The sequence below is a fragment of the Ochotona curzoniae genome, unplaced genomic scaffold (genome assembly GCF_017591425.1).
Source record: "Ochotona curzoniae isolate NIBS_2020 unplaced genomic scaffold, NIBS_Ocur_1.0 contig_2688, whole genome shotgun sequence".
Lineage (NCBI taxonomy): Eukaryota > Metazoa > Chordata > Mammalia > Lagomorpha > Ochotonidae > Ochotona > Ochotona curzoniae.
This window is the reverse complement of record NW_024465553.1, coordinates 1000867-1017864: the sequence shown is the minus strand read 5'-3', so window position 1 is coordinate 1017864 and position 16998 is coordinate 1000867. Positions and strand designations below refer to the sequence as shown.

At 58.1% G+C, this 16998-nt stretch overlaps 1 protein-coding gene across 2 annotated transcripts in view; it reads right to left on the bottom strand.

The window, feature by feature from the left end:
* Window positions 1–16998, bottom strand: part of CDC42BPB (CDC42 binding protein kinase beta) — a 57403-nt gene that overhangs the window by 25710 nt on the left and 14695 nt on the right. For both annotated transcript variants that reach the window (XM_040975027.1, XM_040975028.1), the window contains exons 2-7: window positions 15541–15632; window positions 13469–13552; window positions 11216–11311; window positions 8044–8192; window positions 2144–2237; window positions 1202–1402 (exon numbers count right to left, since the gene is read on the bottom strand). In XM_040975027.1, coding sequence (XP_040830961.1) covers window positions 1202–1402; window positions 2144–2237; window positions 8044–8192; window positions 11216–11311; window positions 13469–13552; window positions 15541–15632 — 716 coding nt within the window. The remainder of the gene's footprint in view (window positions 1–1201; window positions 1403–2143; window positions 2238–8043; window positions 8193–11215; window positions 11312–13468; window positions 13553–15540; window positions 15633–16998) is intronic.

Here is a 16998-nt window from a genome sequence, read left to right as displayed (position 1 = left end):
TCAGCGGCCGCCAACTCCCAAGGCGGGCAGAAGACTCATGACTGCCCTGAGAGCACACTGAACAGAGGCCACGACTGGCCAACGGCCACCCGTCAGCGAGGCAGGACTCCTGAGCACAGGCTGGGCTGTGCTGGGCACATGAGCAGACACTGCCTCCTCCGGGTGCATCTGGCAAACATCCATGTCAATTCCACTGCCAGGAACGCCACTCAAAGAAGAGTCCAGAACCATGCTACAGATTAGCCACGAATACTGCAAGCTCGCTAACTCCTCATCAGGAAGGGATTTGTCCACAAAGACACGGTGCGTGGAAAAAGCTTTTCTGTGTGCTGGAGACACTGCCAGTACATCCAGTGGTGGGTAGCGTGGGCAGCAGGTTCAGCTGGGCCTCCCCTTTCCCCAAGAGGAGCTCTGCCAGACCCGAGGGACAGATGCCGGCCCATGCCCTGGGTCCCCACACAAGGGGACAATGCCCGTCACCCCCGGCTGCCTGTGCCTCACTGTGCCCCCCGACACACAAGGGGACGAGGGGATGATGCCCGTCACCCCCGGCTGTCTGTGCCTCGTTGTGCCCCCGACACACACACACACAGGGGTGATGCCCCTTACTCCTGGCTGCCTGTGCCTCGCTGTGCCCCCTAGCACACACACACAAGGGGACGATGCCCGTCACCCCCGGCTGCCCAGGGCTGTGGCTCAGCAGGAAGCATGCCAGCCTCAGGCCACATCTCAGCCCAGAGGCCCTGAGTATGGGCTCACCTCTGCCGACTGCCCATGGGCATCTCGCTGGGCAAGGGGTACCGGGCACATAGGGGAGGGAACGACGCTGGCACCAGAAAGACACACAACTGACTTCAGAGGATAAAGAAAAAGAAAGACACCAGACACAAGAAAACACAGAGCAGAAAGAGGGAAGCAACACAGCCAGGAGGACAACCAGCCTGGAAGGAACAGCATCGCAAAGAAAGGCTCCCTGCTGAGACCCGGGGCCGTTCGAGATGAGGGCCAGGTCGGAGTGCGTATCCTGTAGACCTGTCTCCCTCCCCTGCCTGAGCCCAAACACCCCCGGACCTGACCCCTAGAGACTTCCCCTTCCCCTCAGGCTACCCCTCCAGCTGACGCGGCACCTGCCACCTAAATCTCCCCTAGTTCAGCCTGACCCGCCACCCGCGCGCCCTCCCTGCAGCACGCGCTCTCTTACTTCATGGTTCATGATCTTCCCGTACGTCTCCACAAGGGACTCGGCATAAAACGGAGTTTCTCCATAAAGCATCTCATACATGCAGACGCCCAGGGACCACCAGTCACACTCGGGCCCGTAGGTGCCCTTGCCGTCCTCCATGGCCTGCAGGATCTCAGGCGAGATGTAGTCAGGTGTGCCCACGGCCACCGAGGACTGAACCTGGGGAGAAGAACGCTGCAGTGCGTGTCGGGGGCACGTCCAGCGACAGGAGCCCCGAGATGAGCGATGGGTCGGGGTGCTGGCCCTCCACCATTTCACAACGGGACGGTCCAGGACTCAGCACTAACGGCCATGTGGGCCCCTCCACGTGGGAAGCATTCCCTACTCCAGCCACCCTTGCTTTCTGTGTGCCCAGGGTGGCACAGGCGTGCAGGGTTTCTCATCAAAGCACAGCCTGCGGGTGGGGCCTGCCTGGACACCCCCATGGACAGTCACCCCCGCGGTCTCTTCAACGCGGAGAACAGAGCCTTGACCTGAGGCCCAGGAGGGAGCACGGGCTGCCCAGGACAGACACAGCTCACTGGCAGCAGCTGCTCAACCAGACTGAGCAGAGAGGATGGATGCCACTGGCCGCTGCCAGCCTGGGGGCCGGAGTGGGCATGATGTCCCATCCACACTGGGGTGTCAGTGGCCCCAGGACGAAGGAGCCCACGCATGCACCGACGACACCCTCCAACAGGAAAGCAGCTACCACCAAGAAGGCACTGTTGACAGCACAGGGTGTGGGGGCCACCCAGAAATCTTTCCATTTTAAAGGCATTCACATGACTTGCGAACATAAAAAATCCTCAGTCCTCTTTAGCTGTCCCCTACAGGAATTGTTTCTTAATTTACTTCAATGAGCCCAGGTTCTCACGCAGCGGCGAGGGCCGCGGCCCCAGGCAGACCCGCAGGACGTACGGTTCCATCATCGTCCATCTTCAGACACGACCCGAAGTCAGCCAGGCGGATGTGGCCGTTCACGTCCAGAAGCACATTGTCAGGCTTGATGTCTCTGTCGGGAAGCAGACACAGGTCAGCATCGCGGCTCACCAGGCAGGCTGCCCCGGGAGGCACACCCAGCTGAGGCACAGGCAGCAGGCGCCGGGCCTGCGGGGGAGCACAGGCAGTCCAGGGGAGGGAACCAGAAGGACTACTCAGAGCCAGCGCCAACCTGTGCCCAGCAAACCCCACAGATGCTGGGAGGGAGCCTTTCCATGGACCCAGCACCCCAGAACAGGAGCAGGCTTCAGGGCACTAGGACTCAAAAAGCCTGGGTGGAAACAATGTGAAGGGAAATAAACATCTTAAAAAAAGATTGGAGAAGCAAGACAGCAGAATAAGGAAGGACAGAACAACAGCAGAGGGGCACCCGGAGACGGACAGACGCAGGAAAGCAGCGGCCACAACGCTGTGGTGCTGCAGTGACCTGCACCCCAGCGGCATTCAGCAAGTGGCGTCCTGAACTCCACCAGCAACAAGGTGGGAGGGGGTGTTCAGCGGGAGCTCAGGAGGTGAACCCAGACAAAGAACTGCCCGTCCTGCTGGTCTGTTTGATTTGACCACGAGCAGAGACAGAGCAGCACATCGCAGACTGGCAGTGCGGGAACAGGGTGGATGTCACAGCCCAGTCCGCCCCCTAGAGCCAAATCAGACACTATTTTATATAGGAAGGCAAAGGCTATGGGACAGTACTGCACATGCACTGAGCTGGGAATGAACTCATTTCTGGCTCAGTGAACTGCAACAATGTGGCACTCCTACAGGAGCCAACCAAGACAGGTCCGGGTAGTCCCCTATTGCGCTCACTTGGGGAGTGAATCATCGGACGGAAGATCTTCCTGTCTGTCTCTCCTTCTCTATACCTGCCTTTCCAATAAAAAATTAATAAAAATAAATCTTTAAAAAAAACACTCCAGCAGTGGTGCATCAGGTGCCATTTGTACAGTGTGGCAAAGGCTTTAAGACTGCAGGGACAACAGCGAGCTGTGCATGTGATGAGCTGGGAGCAAACTCACTGAGCTCAGTGCACTACATTAGTGCCACAGGGAAAATAATACTGACTTTGGCATTACAGGTCAAAACAGGTGCATGTGGCCCTCAGACCTTAACGGCCAACAGGTTCCGGCAAGGTCAGCACCACCAATAACCTAGCTAAATAGGACACCTGGTGTCTCCCTAATCCCGGGAACTGTTCTAACAGGAAGTGGGAGAGTGTTGTACAGACAATGGTGCAGTCTCAGCAGGGTATCACAGGAGGTGGAGACTGGTGAGCCAGGAGCTGGGACTACAGGGACCATGGTGGAAATCTAACGTAAGGACCCAGACCTGGAACTGTCTGGAGGGAGTGCCACAAGTGACTGCAAACAAAGAGCTGTGTGCAAACTGCAATAAGTAAAATCAATTTGTAGACCCGTGGGTGACAGGAAGCCAAGACGGGTAGCCAAGGTGACGTGTGCCGGCACGGGGCACAGTGTGAGCGCCTGAACAAGACAGGCAGTCATGGCCCAGCACACACACTGTGTGCCATGGTGGGCAAGGAGATCCTATGCTGGCGCCAGTTCAAGTCTCAGCTGTTTTACTTCTGATCCAGTTCTTACAAATATCTGGAAAAGCAGCAGATGATCCGAGTCCTCGGGCTCCTGCACCACGTGGGAGACTGGAAAAAGCTCCTGGCTTCCACCTGGCTTGGCCGACCTGTTGCAGCCATTTGAGCGAGTGAACCGGCAGATGGAAGATCTCTCTCTCTAATTCTTTCTGTGGGAGATCACCCCTAGACATCCACCTGCCTAGCCCATATTGGAGGCCACAGGCACATGGCACACTGTGCCCTTGGCTAACAGAACCCAACATGGCCTGTTCACTGGGTATGCAGGAAGAGCCATGGCCTGCACCCCACTCTTCCCTACACTGCTAGGACCTCCTCTGTAAACAACTCTACCAAGTCAGATGTTACACTCACTGTGCTTTTCACCAGATAAAGAGTTTGCTGTAGCACCACTTCCTGTGCTTCCTGACCTTGAACTTCCCTGGAGCGTCCAGAGAGATGGACGGATCTGTTAGCCAGTCACAAGGGCGTTGGGTGGAAGTACTGTCAGGCCCGCCCCTTCTGTATCAGCGCGTGGCTTCTCTCACACACACGGGAATCCCTCACCACTCGTTTCTCTCCAGTTTCTGCCGCAGAAGAGCACTGCCGGCTCACCCTTTGGTGGTCTCCGGGCCTGCTGGATAGAAGACCCTGAGATCGTCCAAGTAAACAAATCCTTTGAAAAGCATACTGGAAATTATAACCCAACAGCACTTTCCAGAAGCAAAGGAGCTGAACTACAAGACGGAGGACCCCACACACACGACATACCACACCCAGTGTCCTCAACCCTGGCGCAATCACACCCACTCCTCTTAGCAAACAAGAACAGGCCAGTGGACCACAGAAAAAAGGAAACCGGGCCCAGTGCAACAGCCTAGTGTTTAGAGTCTTCACTTTGTGTATGCCAGAATGCCATATGGGCGCCAGTTCTAATCCCGGCAGCTCCACTTCCCTTCCTGCTCCCTGCTTGTGGCCTGGGAATGCAGTCGAGGACGGCCCAGAGCCTTGGGACCCTGCACCCGCGTGGGAGACATGGAAGAAGCTCATGACTCCTGGCTTTGAATCGGCTCAGCTCTGGCCAGTGCGGCCACTGAGGGAATGCATCAGTGGATGGAAGATTTTCCTCTCTGTCTCTCCTCTCTATATATCTGACTTTCCAATTAGAATAATTTAAGTCTTAAAAAAAAAATAAAAAAGAAACCACATTAACCCAAAACTGAACCTGTCAGAAGAAAACAGCTTTCTTTCTAACCCAGATGAAATGAAACACCTGTACATTTGATCATGAGTTTTTTTAGCTCTTCATGGTGAAAAATCATAAACAAAAGGTCAACTGGGAGAAATCTGTACGACAATCACAGGTACAGCAGCAGGTACTCGGCGTGGTGGGCACTCGGCGTGGTGGGCACCTGGCGCGGAGGGCACCTGGCGCTGAGGGCCGAGATGTGGCCAGGACACCCCCATCTGTATGGCCACACCTGCTCTGGGAGCAACTGATGGCTCAGCCACCTGGGTCCTTGTCACACTCAGCTTCCAGCTTCTGGCTTTAGCCTGCCCATCAGCACCAGGTGGGTGGCCATTTGAGAGTGGAATTTCTGGACAGGAGTATGTTATCTTACTTTCAAATGAAGAAAAAAAGAAAAAGGATAAATGCGTGTTTAACAATAAAGGGAAGAAGAGAGAGAAATCCTGTTATGTGTGTAAAAGCGACAGACCCCTCCTGCAGCACACACAAGCATACGAGCAGGCTCAGCAGGTAACGCACGGCCTGCGGCCCCAGCACCGCGTATGCCGGAGCATCAGTGTGAAGACCAACGGCTCTGGTGCTGATCCAAAACCCTGCAAAGGCAGAGGTCGGCCCGGGTGTCGGTGGGAGATTAGGTCAGAGCCCTTGGCTCCTGGCTGCTCACATTTTCTTTCTTCTCTAAGATGGAAACCCTCTGTGCAACCCCAGGAGCTGGAAACGGGACTGCTGCCTTTTTGGTTTTTTAATTGGAAAGGCAAATATAAAGAGAAGAGAATCAGACAGGAAGATCTTCTGTCTGCTGATTCACTCTCCAAATGGCACAACAGCTGGAGCTGAGCAGACCCAAAGCCAGGAACCCAGAGCCTCTTCCAGGTCTCCCACGCGGGTGCAGGGTCCCAAGGCTTTGGGCCGTCCTCCACTGCTTTCCCAGGCCACAGGCAGGGAGCTGGAAGGGAAGCGGGGCCGCCAGGATAGAACCGGCGCCCATGTGGGATCCCGGGCGTGCAAGGCGAGGACTTTAGCCACTAGGCTCTCTCCTCGCACACCCTTAGTTTCTGCTCTCCAGAACCCGGTGCTATCTGGGCAGTCCCTTCCTTAAATCTGTACCAGATCCTCACCTTGTCCACCAAGCCCGGTGTCTATGGGGACACGGTGTCCACCTTGCCTTCCACTCTGGTCTCTGCCTTCCTGGGGTCCTTACTGCCCACTCCAGGCAGCTTCTGGAGGGCACAGGGGGGACTGCTGTGCAGGAAGGGGTGCATGCTGCGGCCCTGGGGAATAGCAGCCACAGCCCAGAGGCTCCCTCTGTTCCCCAGGCCGTGCCGCACTGAGGCTGAAGGAGCTGGCCTGGGGCACAGGGATCAAAACTGCGCATTTTCCTGTCCTGTCAGCTGGAGGTCCGACCAACAGTGACCCCGACGGGAAGGCACTTAACAGACAGACAGAAGACTAAACCACGAGAGGGCAGCCCTGCTGTGAGCTGGAGGACAGAGCAAGAAGACATGAGGGGCTCCCACCCACAAAGGCCCACACTGACTAGCAGGAGGGGCCCTGCTGGAACCTCACAGCTCAGACAGCATCAGCACAGCCTCCTAAACTCCACTCCAAGCACACAGCCCCACAAATGTGGGCGGAAGGAGGTGAGCCCTGTCAACCACACGATCTCCCATCCCTCTCCCTTAGGCTGCTAAAAGACATGCACAACCCAACGGGGGGGAGTAAACCAGAAAGAGGACACAGGGAGGCAAGGCAGGAGGCCAGGGGGCAGGAGGGCAGGAGGGCAGGGGGCAGGAGGGCAGGAGGGCAGGAGGGCAGGGGGCAGGAGGCCAGGGGGCAGAAGGGCAGGAGGCTAGGGAGGGCAGGAGGCTGCTGGGGGATAGGAGGGCAGGAGGGCAGGGGGCAGGAGGGCAGGAGGCCAGGGGGCAGGAGGGCAGGAGGGCAGGAGGCTAGGGAGGGCAGGAGGCTGCTGGGGGATAGGAGGGCAGGAGGGCAGGGGGCAGGAGGGCAGGAGGCCAGGGGGCAGGAGGGCAGGAGGGCAGGGGGCAGGAGGGCAGGGGGCAGGAGGCTAGGGAGGGCAGGAGGCTGCTGGGGGATAGGAGGCCGAGGGGGGCGGGGGCAGGAGGCCAGGGGGCAGGAGGCCAGGGGGCAGGAGGGCAGGAGGGCAGGAGGCTAGGGAGGGCAGGAGGCTGCTGGGGGATAGGAGGCCGAGGGGGGCGGGGGCAGGAGGCCAGCGGAGGCAGGCCCCACGAGGGGCGGGCAGGCCCTGCGAGGAGTGGGCAGCTCCACGCAGACAGGCCCACAGGGCGGGCCACGCAGCCACCCGGGAGGTCTGGCCCGGGAACCACAGAACTTACGGATAATTAGCAATGCCTAGGGACAAGCGTGCTCACCACGCACAGGAGCGTTATTAACTCCACAGGAACAAAAACTCTAAGTATCATCTACCACACAGCTCGCTTTCAATATTCACGTAATCATTATGTCGGAAACACCAAATGCTGATTTCACAAAAAGTTGTTATTTTAATAACTGTGACCACATGGGAGGAGGAGAGAGTAGGGCTGGGGACAGGGAAGTATGCAGAACAGCTGAGCCCGCATTTTAACAAACGTCACCTGCACAGGGCCCAGGGCGGGCGGGCGGCTACGCTTGCTCCTACACAACAACCTGGCCTTTAAGACCTACGACCACAGTACAGCCTTCGAGAAAAAAGAATCTTTGTAAAAATAAAAAGCAACCATGGTCTGGAACTGTGGGGTCTCCCAGCAGGGGCACAGGACCCCCACCCCTCCCTGTGTGGGACCCCGGGTTCGCAACAGCCGGCCCTCTGCTGAGGGCACTGGGCAGACGGAAGGCGGCAGCAGGCAGTGAGAATGGAAAGTGGTGGGAACCAGCAGGGCACAGGGTGGCAGCACCCTGGGGCAAGGCGCAGGCAGGGAAGGGCAGACCCAGCTGAGCCCAGCCAGCCTGTGCGATGGGCGTTACCTGTGTACGTAGTGGAGCTGGTGGATGGAGCTGATGGCCAGAACCATCTCGCCAATGTAGAACCTCGCCATGTCCTCCGGAAGCTTATCCTCGAACTTGCTGAGCAGGGTCAGCAGGTCGCCCCCCACGTAGTAGTCCATGACCAGGTACTACAGATTGCAGAAGGGAAGACATGCAGTGACCAGCGCAGGCCGCACCCCCGCCCCCCGCATGCCCCCATGTGCAAGCATGGGGCAGGGCACAGGCTCCGTCCAGGGAGGCCGGCCCGGCTGGGAGGAGGGGGCACGCGAGCCCTGGAGTCACAGAGTGCTGTAGGAGTTGCCCCACAGCTGAAGGAAATGACAGACGGGTCCCCTGCCTCCTCCACGAATCCAGACAAGTCACAGCGTCGCGAGACACCCTGTTCCTTTGGCTGTGCCGACATCCAAGGGGATTCCACGGCCACGCCAGCTGGCTGCAGGCGCTGCTGAGCCCAGGGTGCCCACACAGGGCACGGCTGGGCCAGAGCAGGCCTGTGGCCTAGCAGCTAAGACATGAGTCAAGACACCAAGAAAGCTTGGGGAGCATGACTCGAGCCCGCTTCCCCATCTCAGCTGTCTGCTAATGTAGACACTGCGGAGAGGCAGGGCCCCGGCCACGGCACAGACCCCTCCCGCCGCTGAGTCCCGACCACTGTCGGCATTTAGGAAGTGAACCAGCAGGAGGAAGCCGGGTCAGGCACTGTGGAGGCCCCAATGGAGGCATTTCCAGGCAGTAGCAGCAGTGTCCCGCCCCGCTCTGCGCACATGTTTCCGGATGAATGCTCCAGTCTACACAGCTAAATTTCATCATCCAGGGAGGAAACACCACTTCCTTGGCTACTGACCAGGGGGCCAGCCCTTTGGACTTGTTCACAGCCTTGTGGTCAGTGTGCCCCAGCACTACAATGCTGCCTTCTTGCACCAGCTGTGGAGGTGCCCAGCTGGTGACACCCTGCTCACCACACCCTGGGCAGTGCCCTGGGACCAGTACTCAGAGACGACAGAGGCCCCACCTTCCACCAGCTCCCAAGTCTGCCCTGGAGTTTCCTCCTCAGCACAGGGCAGCTTCGGCCTCCTCCCTGCCCAGCTCTGCCCACAGAGGATGCCAGAGCTCCAAGTCTCAGCTCCCAGTCTGTCCAGCGGGTCGTTTGCTTGTTGCTGCACTCCTGCCACTCCTGGCCTGCTCCTCGGGGCTCAGCTGGTGGAGCAGACCGGAGAGCAAGACAGCAGGGTTGGGCAGTGGCCAAGCAAGGGGCACCTGCTGGATGTCCTGGCGAGGCCTGAAGGGCAGCCAAGCTGCAATGCAGACAAAGGCAGAAGGGCCAGGGGCAGTGTGGACACTCTCGTCCCCTTTGCTCACTATAGAACTGCCTATTGACTACTGAATAAAGATATTTTTAGAAACAAAAAATTTAAAATGTGCATTTCCATAAACTTTTTGAAGCCCCCATTCAGAGCTGCTGCTGCTTCTTCTTCATCTTTTTGTTTTTTTAAGATTTGTTTGAAAAGTATAGTTAGAGAGAGGGAGAGAGAGAAACAAAGAGAGATCTCCCATCCACTGGCTCATTGCCCAAAAGGCCACAATAGGCCAGACCAGGGCCACAGCCGGAAGTTTCGCATCAGTCTCCCAAGCGGGTACAGTGACTCAAGCACTTGGGTTATCTGCTGGATGGGAAGTGGAGTAGCCAGGACTTGAACTGGTCCTCACAGAGGATGTCAGCATGACAGGCAGCGACTCAACATACCACACCACAGCACCAGCTCCAGGCTTTGTAATTCAAATCAATAAGGCACATGCCACAGCACCTCCTCTGACCCCGGAGCAAACCCAAGGCAAGGTTCTCCTTGGCACTGGAAGCACAGGGAGTCAGGAAGTCAGCCGCCAGGGAGAGCGGAGCCTGTGGGCCCTGGCGGCTCTCAGTGGTCCGCAGTGACCGGTCCTGGCTGCGCCTGCTGCCCCAGTCTGCGCCGGCCAGGTCCACAGGCGCTCCTGCAGCACTCAGAACCCAACACCAGAGCTGTCTTCCTCTTCATCTCAAGCTGCTTCTCCACTGAGCTTCAAGTCCCACACTTAACTTGACATACACACGGATCAAAAACGCAACGTCAGCCCCAAAGCGGGCCTGGCTCCGGGGCTGGCACTGCCGTGTGGCACGTGAAGCCACCACCTGCGACGTCAGCACACCGTGTGGACCAGCTCACGTTCTGACAACTCCACTTCTGATACAGTTCCCCAATAATGACCTGGGAAAAGCGGGGGATGGTCCCCCGCGTCTCGGATGCTGCATCCACAGGGGGACGCAGATGAGGCTCCTGGTGCTGGCCTGTGCAGCCACCTGGGAAGTGAAGGAGCAGAGAGAACTTTTCCTTTCTTCGGAACTCTTTCAAAATAACAAATCTTTGCTTGTTCAAGATTTGTTTTTACTGCCAAAGCAGATGTATAGAGGACAGAGACAAAGATCTCCCACCAGCTGGGTCTCTCCCCAAATGGCCATAACGGCTGGAGCTGAGCAGATCCAAAGCCAGGGTCAGGAACTTTCTCCAGGTCTCCCACCTGAGGAAAAGGGTCCCCAGGCTTTGGGCCATCCTCGACTGCTTTTCCAGCCACAAGCAGGGAGTTGGATGGGAAGTGGGGCTGCTGGCACACAAGCTGGCGCCCATGTGGGATCCTGACACTCGCAAGGTGAGGAATAGCCAATGGAGCCATTGCACCAGGCTCTCCTAACAACAAATCTTTGGGGGGGAAAAAAAAGACTAAACAGAACAAGCAGATGACAGGAACTTGTAATCTGGAATCTCTCAACCTTGGTCAGAGGGCCTGGAGGGGCAGCCTGCCTGGGGTCTGCAGGTTGGCATGGGGGCTCCCTGAGGCTTCACCAAGCTGAAGGGACATGCCCCAAGCTGTCCTGCTGAACTCAAGGTAGGAAACATTTATCCAAATATCAGAGACCAGCAAGCAGGTCACGTGGACCCCCAACGCTCCCAGCCCACTCACGGCCCAGCCCCCACCACTGTCCCGCCCCACTCACGCCTCCCCCGAGGGCCCACAGCCCGCCCTCATGGCCCTGCCCAGGTCTCCGAGGGATTCATTCTCCACCCCTCAGAGCAGTGCACTGCCCCTCAGCCCCGCCTGCCCCAGGCCCGGAGCATACCAGGTAGTTCTCGTCCTGAAAGGCGTAGTGCAGCGTGGTGATCCACTGGCAGTCCCCGTTCACCAGCACGTCACGCTCTTCCCGGAAACAAGCCGTCTGCAAGGCAGGCAAGAGTTGGTGGGGCCCCGGGAGAGCAGCCCACAGTCCCGGGAGATGCAGCCCACGGCCTGGGAGAGCAGCCTGCCCCTGCAGCTGCCCCCTTCTGTCTCACACACCTCCCTGGTTAGGAACCCCACAACCATTCCACCACAGGAATGGGTGGGCACACCCAGGCGAGGAACAAGCCTTCTTCGGCCTGGACCCAACAATGGCAGCCCCCTGAACACTGACCAGGCCTCTGTCTTAATTCAAAGTGTCCTCTTTGCTGAGGAGACAATGTAGAAAGACACAAACTCCTTCTGTTCGAAACTCGGTAACAAAGCTGGATACATGCTGCGTCTGGGTTGGCTCTCACTGGCCCCTCTCTAACCCTCTCTTCTTTCTGAAGCTTCGAGGCAGAGGTGTCCTAATTCGGTACATTCTGTGATGGGGAGCGACACAGACACCAAGGGACAGGCCGTTCCCACAGGTCTGGTCTCAGAGCTGAAGACGCCCGGGGGTGGGAGCATTGCGCCCCCAAGAGATCGGCGTCACACATCTGGGGGGCTGGCTCCAAGAGGAGACGCCCTGCACACGCCTGGTGCGTCCTCACGCTGGGGACGCCAGCCTGCATGGCAGCCCAGGAAACACAAGTGCGCCAGGAACACGCAAGCGACCTGTACTACACATACTCTTAATCACCAAAGGGATGAATGCAATCTACCGGGCCCAGCGTCCAGCGCAGTGCTGGACAGCCCACGCCCCACGCCGGTGACAGGGATAGCCACTCAGTGCCCAGCGCAGTGCTGGACAGCCCACGCCCCACGCCGGTGCCAAGGATAGCCACTCAGTGCCCAGCGCAGTGCTGGACAGCCCACGCCCCACGCCGGTGACAGGGATAGCCACTCAGTGCCCAGCGCAGTGCTGGACAGCCCACGCCCCATGCCGGTGACAGGGATAGCCACTCAGTGCCCAGCGCAGTGCTGGACAGCCCACGCCCCATGCCGGTGACAGGGATAGCCACTCAGTGCCCAGCGCAGTGCTGGACAGCCCACGCCCCACGCCGGTGCCAGCGATTGCTGCCCAGCTCCTCCCCTGCACTCCAGCTTCCTAACAGACCCTGCAAGCCCTCGGCCTCCAGCAGATATAGCCTGGCCAACCGGCTGTTACTGAGGGAATGAATCAAAGGACAGAGGTCTCTCTTTCATTCCCTCTGCATTCTGCCTTTCAAATAATTCCTTTAAAAAAATAAAGGAAGAAAGACAAGTATACATTCTTTCTGCTACCGCTGGCAGAAGAGACCAGAATTCCAGGACAAAGACAGGCATCCAAATGACAGAGGACGAGGGAGGCCAGAGACCACAGGACTCCCAGGAAGTCACTGTGGCTGCATCTGGAAGCTTCTGTACCGGGGGAGTCCTGCCACAGGGAGGTGAGGAAGGCGAGGGGGTGGCAAGGTCACCCCTAGACACAGCGTGCAAGGAGGGGCTCCCAGTGTACCCAGAAGAGGCAGGTCAGACAAGGGGTTTGAAGCACAGTCGAGGATGTCCAGAGGGCAAGAGGGCTCTGGGTGGAGCCCAAGGAATACACAGAGGGAACGCAGAGACAGGTCAGGCAGTGGGAGGCAAGAGCAGGCTGGGGTGAGAATGAGGTGGGGAAGGGAAGGGAGGGGAAGGTGGAGGCTGGAGGCTGGAGGCTGGGGAGGGGAGGGGAAGGGAGAGGGGGAGAGGAAGGCTGGGAGCCACTGGGCAGTGTCAGTCTGTTTTTCTAGCACCTTCCATCTCACTTCCTGAAGCGGGGGGAGAAAGGCTCTTGTGCACACTCAGCAGCGCTGACCTCAGGGGACAGAGAGCTGGCCAGCTCCCTTGGGGACACGCTCGCCAAGCAGAAGGTTGGAGCACTAAGCCGGAGGAGGGAGGCCGCAGGGGGAGGGAGCCTGCAACCCCGCTGGGCTCCAGTGCAGCTTTCTTCTTATTTTACAAAATCTTGTTTCTCCTCACCCTTTGAGAGGCAGAGATAGTAGGAGGCCCCCTAAATGTCCCCAACAGGGGCTGAGCCAGGTCGAACCAGGAGCATGGTCCACGGTCTGGGTCTGCCCCATGGGTGGCAGGGGCTCCAGCAGGTGGGCACAGCCTGCGGCCCTCAGCCCCACCAGCCCCCGGCCCTGCTCCTCACCTCCGCCCTCTTCAGCATCTCCCACTTGTTGAGGATCTTCATGGCATAAATCCGTTCAGTGCTCTTCATCTTGACAACGGCAACCTACAGCACAGACAGAGACCGACAGGAAGTGAACGGACACAGGCTCACGGCCGGGAAGGGGCTGAGGCGGAAGGAGTGTGCTGCGGAGAACGACACTGTGTCACAGCGTGGCTATGACCACACGCCACAGGAATGCCACGGGCTCAGGTCAGGAGGCGCCGTGGCCCCCCATGGCGGGCAGCTGGACAGGGGGCCACTGCGCTCTGCTGGGATGTGTTAGAGAGACCCACTTAGAGAAAAAAAGCTCCAAAATCCCTAAGGGACCCCCAGGCTGTGAGTTGCACCCCCGACCCCAACACCAGCACATGACTCCCTTCTGGCACTCGCACCTCAGCCAGCTTTGTCCTGCCAGCTCCTGCTTCTGGAACCTTCTCTCCACAGGGGTACTAATTATGTGGGGTCTAGGGCGTGATTTGACAAACTTCACTTTCGTGACTCAGTTTCCACAATTCCACAACGGGATCAGAGCATGCCCAATGTGCAAACACTCCTGTGCTGGTCACCTGGGCCACTGCACTCCACACTTGGGCAGCCCAGCACATGGCCCCCAGCACAGGGGCAGACCCAGGGGCACATCCATGATGATTCCTGCTCCACCACACGGCCCATGCGACCCTCGGGGTCAGCCACTCACTTGGAACAGTCCTGACAGTGAGGCTGGCGTCCCATGTGGGCCCCTGTGTCCCAGAAGCTCCCTGCAGAACACACCTGGAGAGCAGGGGGTGACCCGGCGTGCTTCAGCCCCCAACACCTAAGCCAAGAACCCAGATGATGCCCCTGGCTCCTGGCTGTGACAGCCATCGGGGAGTGAACCAGCACGTGGAAGATTCATCACTGCTCCGTGCCCATCCCCCAACTCTGCCTTTCAGATGAATAATGTAAATCTTCCCAAAACATTCTTTTTTTTTTTTTTAATTTTGACAATCTTACATAGTTAAATTGGCAAAAAGGGTCAAGGCCAAACATTCTTTAAAAAATAATACAGGAGTGTTTGCACGCGCAGGATTGCTTATGGGCACTGGTTCATATCCCAGCTGCTCCCTGCTGTGGCCCAGGAAAGCAGTGGAGGACGGCCCAAAGCCTTGGGACCCTACACCTGCGTGGGAGACCTGGAGGGAGCTCCTGGTTCCTGGCTTCGGAGCCGCTCAGCCCCATCTGCTGCTGCCACTTGGGGAGTGAACCAGAATACCCAAGACCTTTCTTTTATTTTTTTAAGATTTATTTATTTATTGGAAAGGCAGATATACAGAGAGGAGGAGAGACAGAGAGGAAGATCTTCCGTCCGATGATTCACTCCCCAAGTGAGCGCAACAGCCGATGCTATCCCAATCCGAAGCCAGGATCCAGGAACTTCTTTCAGGTCTCCCATGCGGGTGCAGGGTCCCAAGGCTTTGGGCCGTCCTCCACTGCTTTCCCAGGCCATAGGAAGGGAGCTGGATGGGAAGCGGGGCCACCAGGATTAGAACCAGCAATTATATGGAATCCTGGCAAGTGCAAGGCAAGGACTTTAACCACTATGCTATCACTCTGGGCCCATAGAGCTACTTTCACAGGAGCCTTGTCTTCTCGTGGAACCCAGGCAGACCTGCAGGTAAAGCAGCTCGGCGGGTACCCCTCCCCGTTTACGGACCGAGGCAGTTTCTAACCTGGCTTTCTCAGTATTCACGCATGAGCTACTTCAGGATCAAGCAGCAATCTGTGAGGCCCTGCACGCCAGGAACACAGATGCATGGCCCACTGGCAGCCCTTGACAGCAGGGCTAGCACTGTGGCTTGGTGTCCAGCCTGCCCCAGTCAGTGGCACCTGCCCCAGGGCGCAGAGCCTCGGAGATGTCACTGCCCACAAAGCACAGCACTGGGGGTGCGAGGGGCGTCCAGGCCCCCGGGGCACAGCGGCCCTCCCCCGGGCTACACGACCACCTTGCTGACCCTGTACGTGCGCTCCAGGGAACGCCAAGGACCCTCGTTCAGCGCAGCCTGCTCCCTCACCTCACCGAAGGCGCCTCTTCCGATCACTTTAATGATCTCAAAGTCGTCTCGATGGAGCTGCATCTCCTTCAGCAGCTGCGTGAACGGCTTAGCTACAAAGTAAAAAGAAAAGAGCAAGATTAACACCTCCATCCAACAGGCACAAGGCAGAAAGGCACTGAGCAGCCACTCACATGCCAAGTCCACGTTCAGGGGTTCACACGGCCCCGCCGAGGAAGGAGGAAGCCATGTAAGGACGTCAAAGGTTCACGGGAGACCCACAGGTGGAGGCAGATTTCACAGAGAAAAGGAGAGGAAAAAATCTCCCATCAGCTGGTTCCCTCCATAAATGGCCAACAATGGCCAGAGCTAAAACCACCAGAAGCCAGATGCCAGGAGCCTCTTGTGGGTCTCCCATGCGGGTGCAGGGTCCCAAGGCTTTGGGCCGTCCTCTGCTGCTGGCAGGGAGCTGGAAGGGAAGGGGAGCAGCCAGGACATGAACCAGCACCTTACGGGATGCCAGCACTTGGAGATGAAGGATTTGCCACTTGAGCCACTGCTTTAGCCCCAATAGCTTACTTTCTAAGTTTCATTTTCCTATGAACTTGGTGAAATCTCCATTACAATGCAATGTCTGACAGAACCGCGCATTACTGCACAATCTCTGGTAAAACCTGTTCACACGGTGCCAAAGTGTGAGAAAGAAACAGGCCTTGGGTGCCCTCGGGGGCCATGGTGCCAGGCCAGGCCAACAAGCTCTCAGCTCCCAATGCCCTCGGGGCCATGGTGCCAGGGCAGGCCAGCCAGCTCTCAGTTCCCAATGCCCTCGGGGCCATGGTGCCAGGGCAGGCCAGCCAGCTCTCAGTTCCCAATGCCCTCGGGGCCATGGTGCCAGGGCAGCCAGCTCTCAGCTCCCAATGCCCTCGGGGCCATGGTGCCAGGGCAGCCAGCTCTCAGCTCCCAATGCCCTCGGGGCCATGGTGCCAGGGCAGCCAGCTCTCAGCTCCCAATGCCCTCAGGGCCATGGTGCCAGGGCAGCCAGCTCTCAGTTCCCAATGCCCTCGGGGCCATGGTGCCAGGGCAGGCCAACCAGCACTCAGCTCCTCCTGCCTGCTCGGCACGTGCATGCGATACAGACAACGCCCTAGTGCGGGCGACAGCAGCAGCAACCTTAGGGAAACCTGAGGCTGCTCCTCACAGGGTTTGCTGCAGGGTGACCCACACCCCACATGGTGCCTTTTGGGATCTTCACAAATGCACCCAGGATGCAACACTGTCAACCCTTTCTGCACGGGAGAGCGAATGCAGACGGAGCAGGTCAAGCCCAAGACACAGCTCAGGCCGCACACTGCCAGGGACAGCCAGCAGCCACCCAGGCTGCAGGAGGTGGATGAAGTCCAGAGCTCTCACTGGACCGAAGAGCAAACTGCTTCATGCTTACTGCATGCACACCCCAGCGCACACCAGCCCACATCCAAC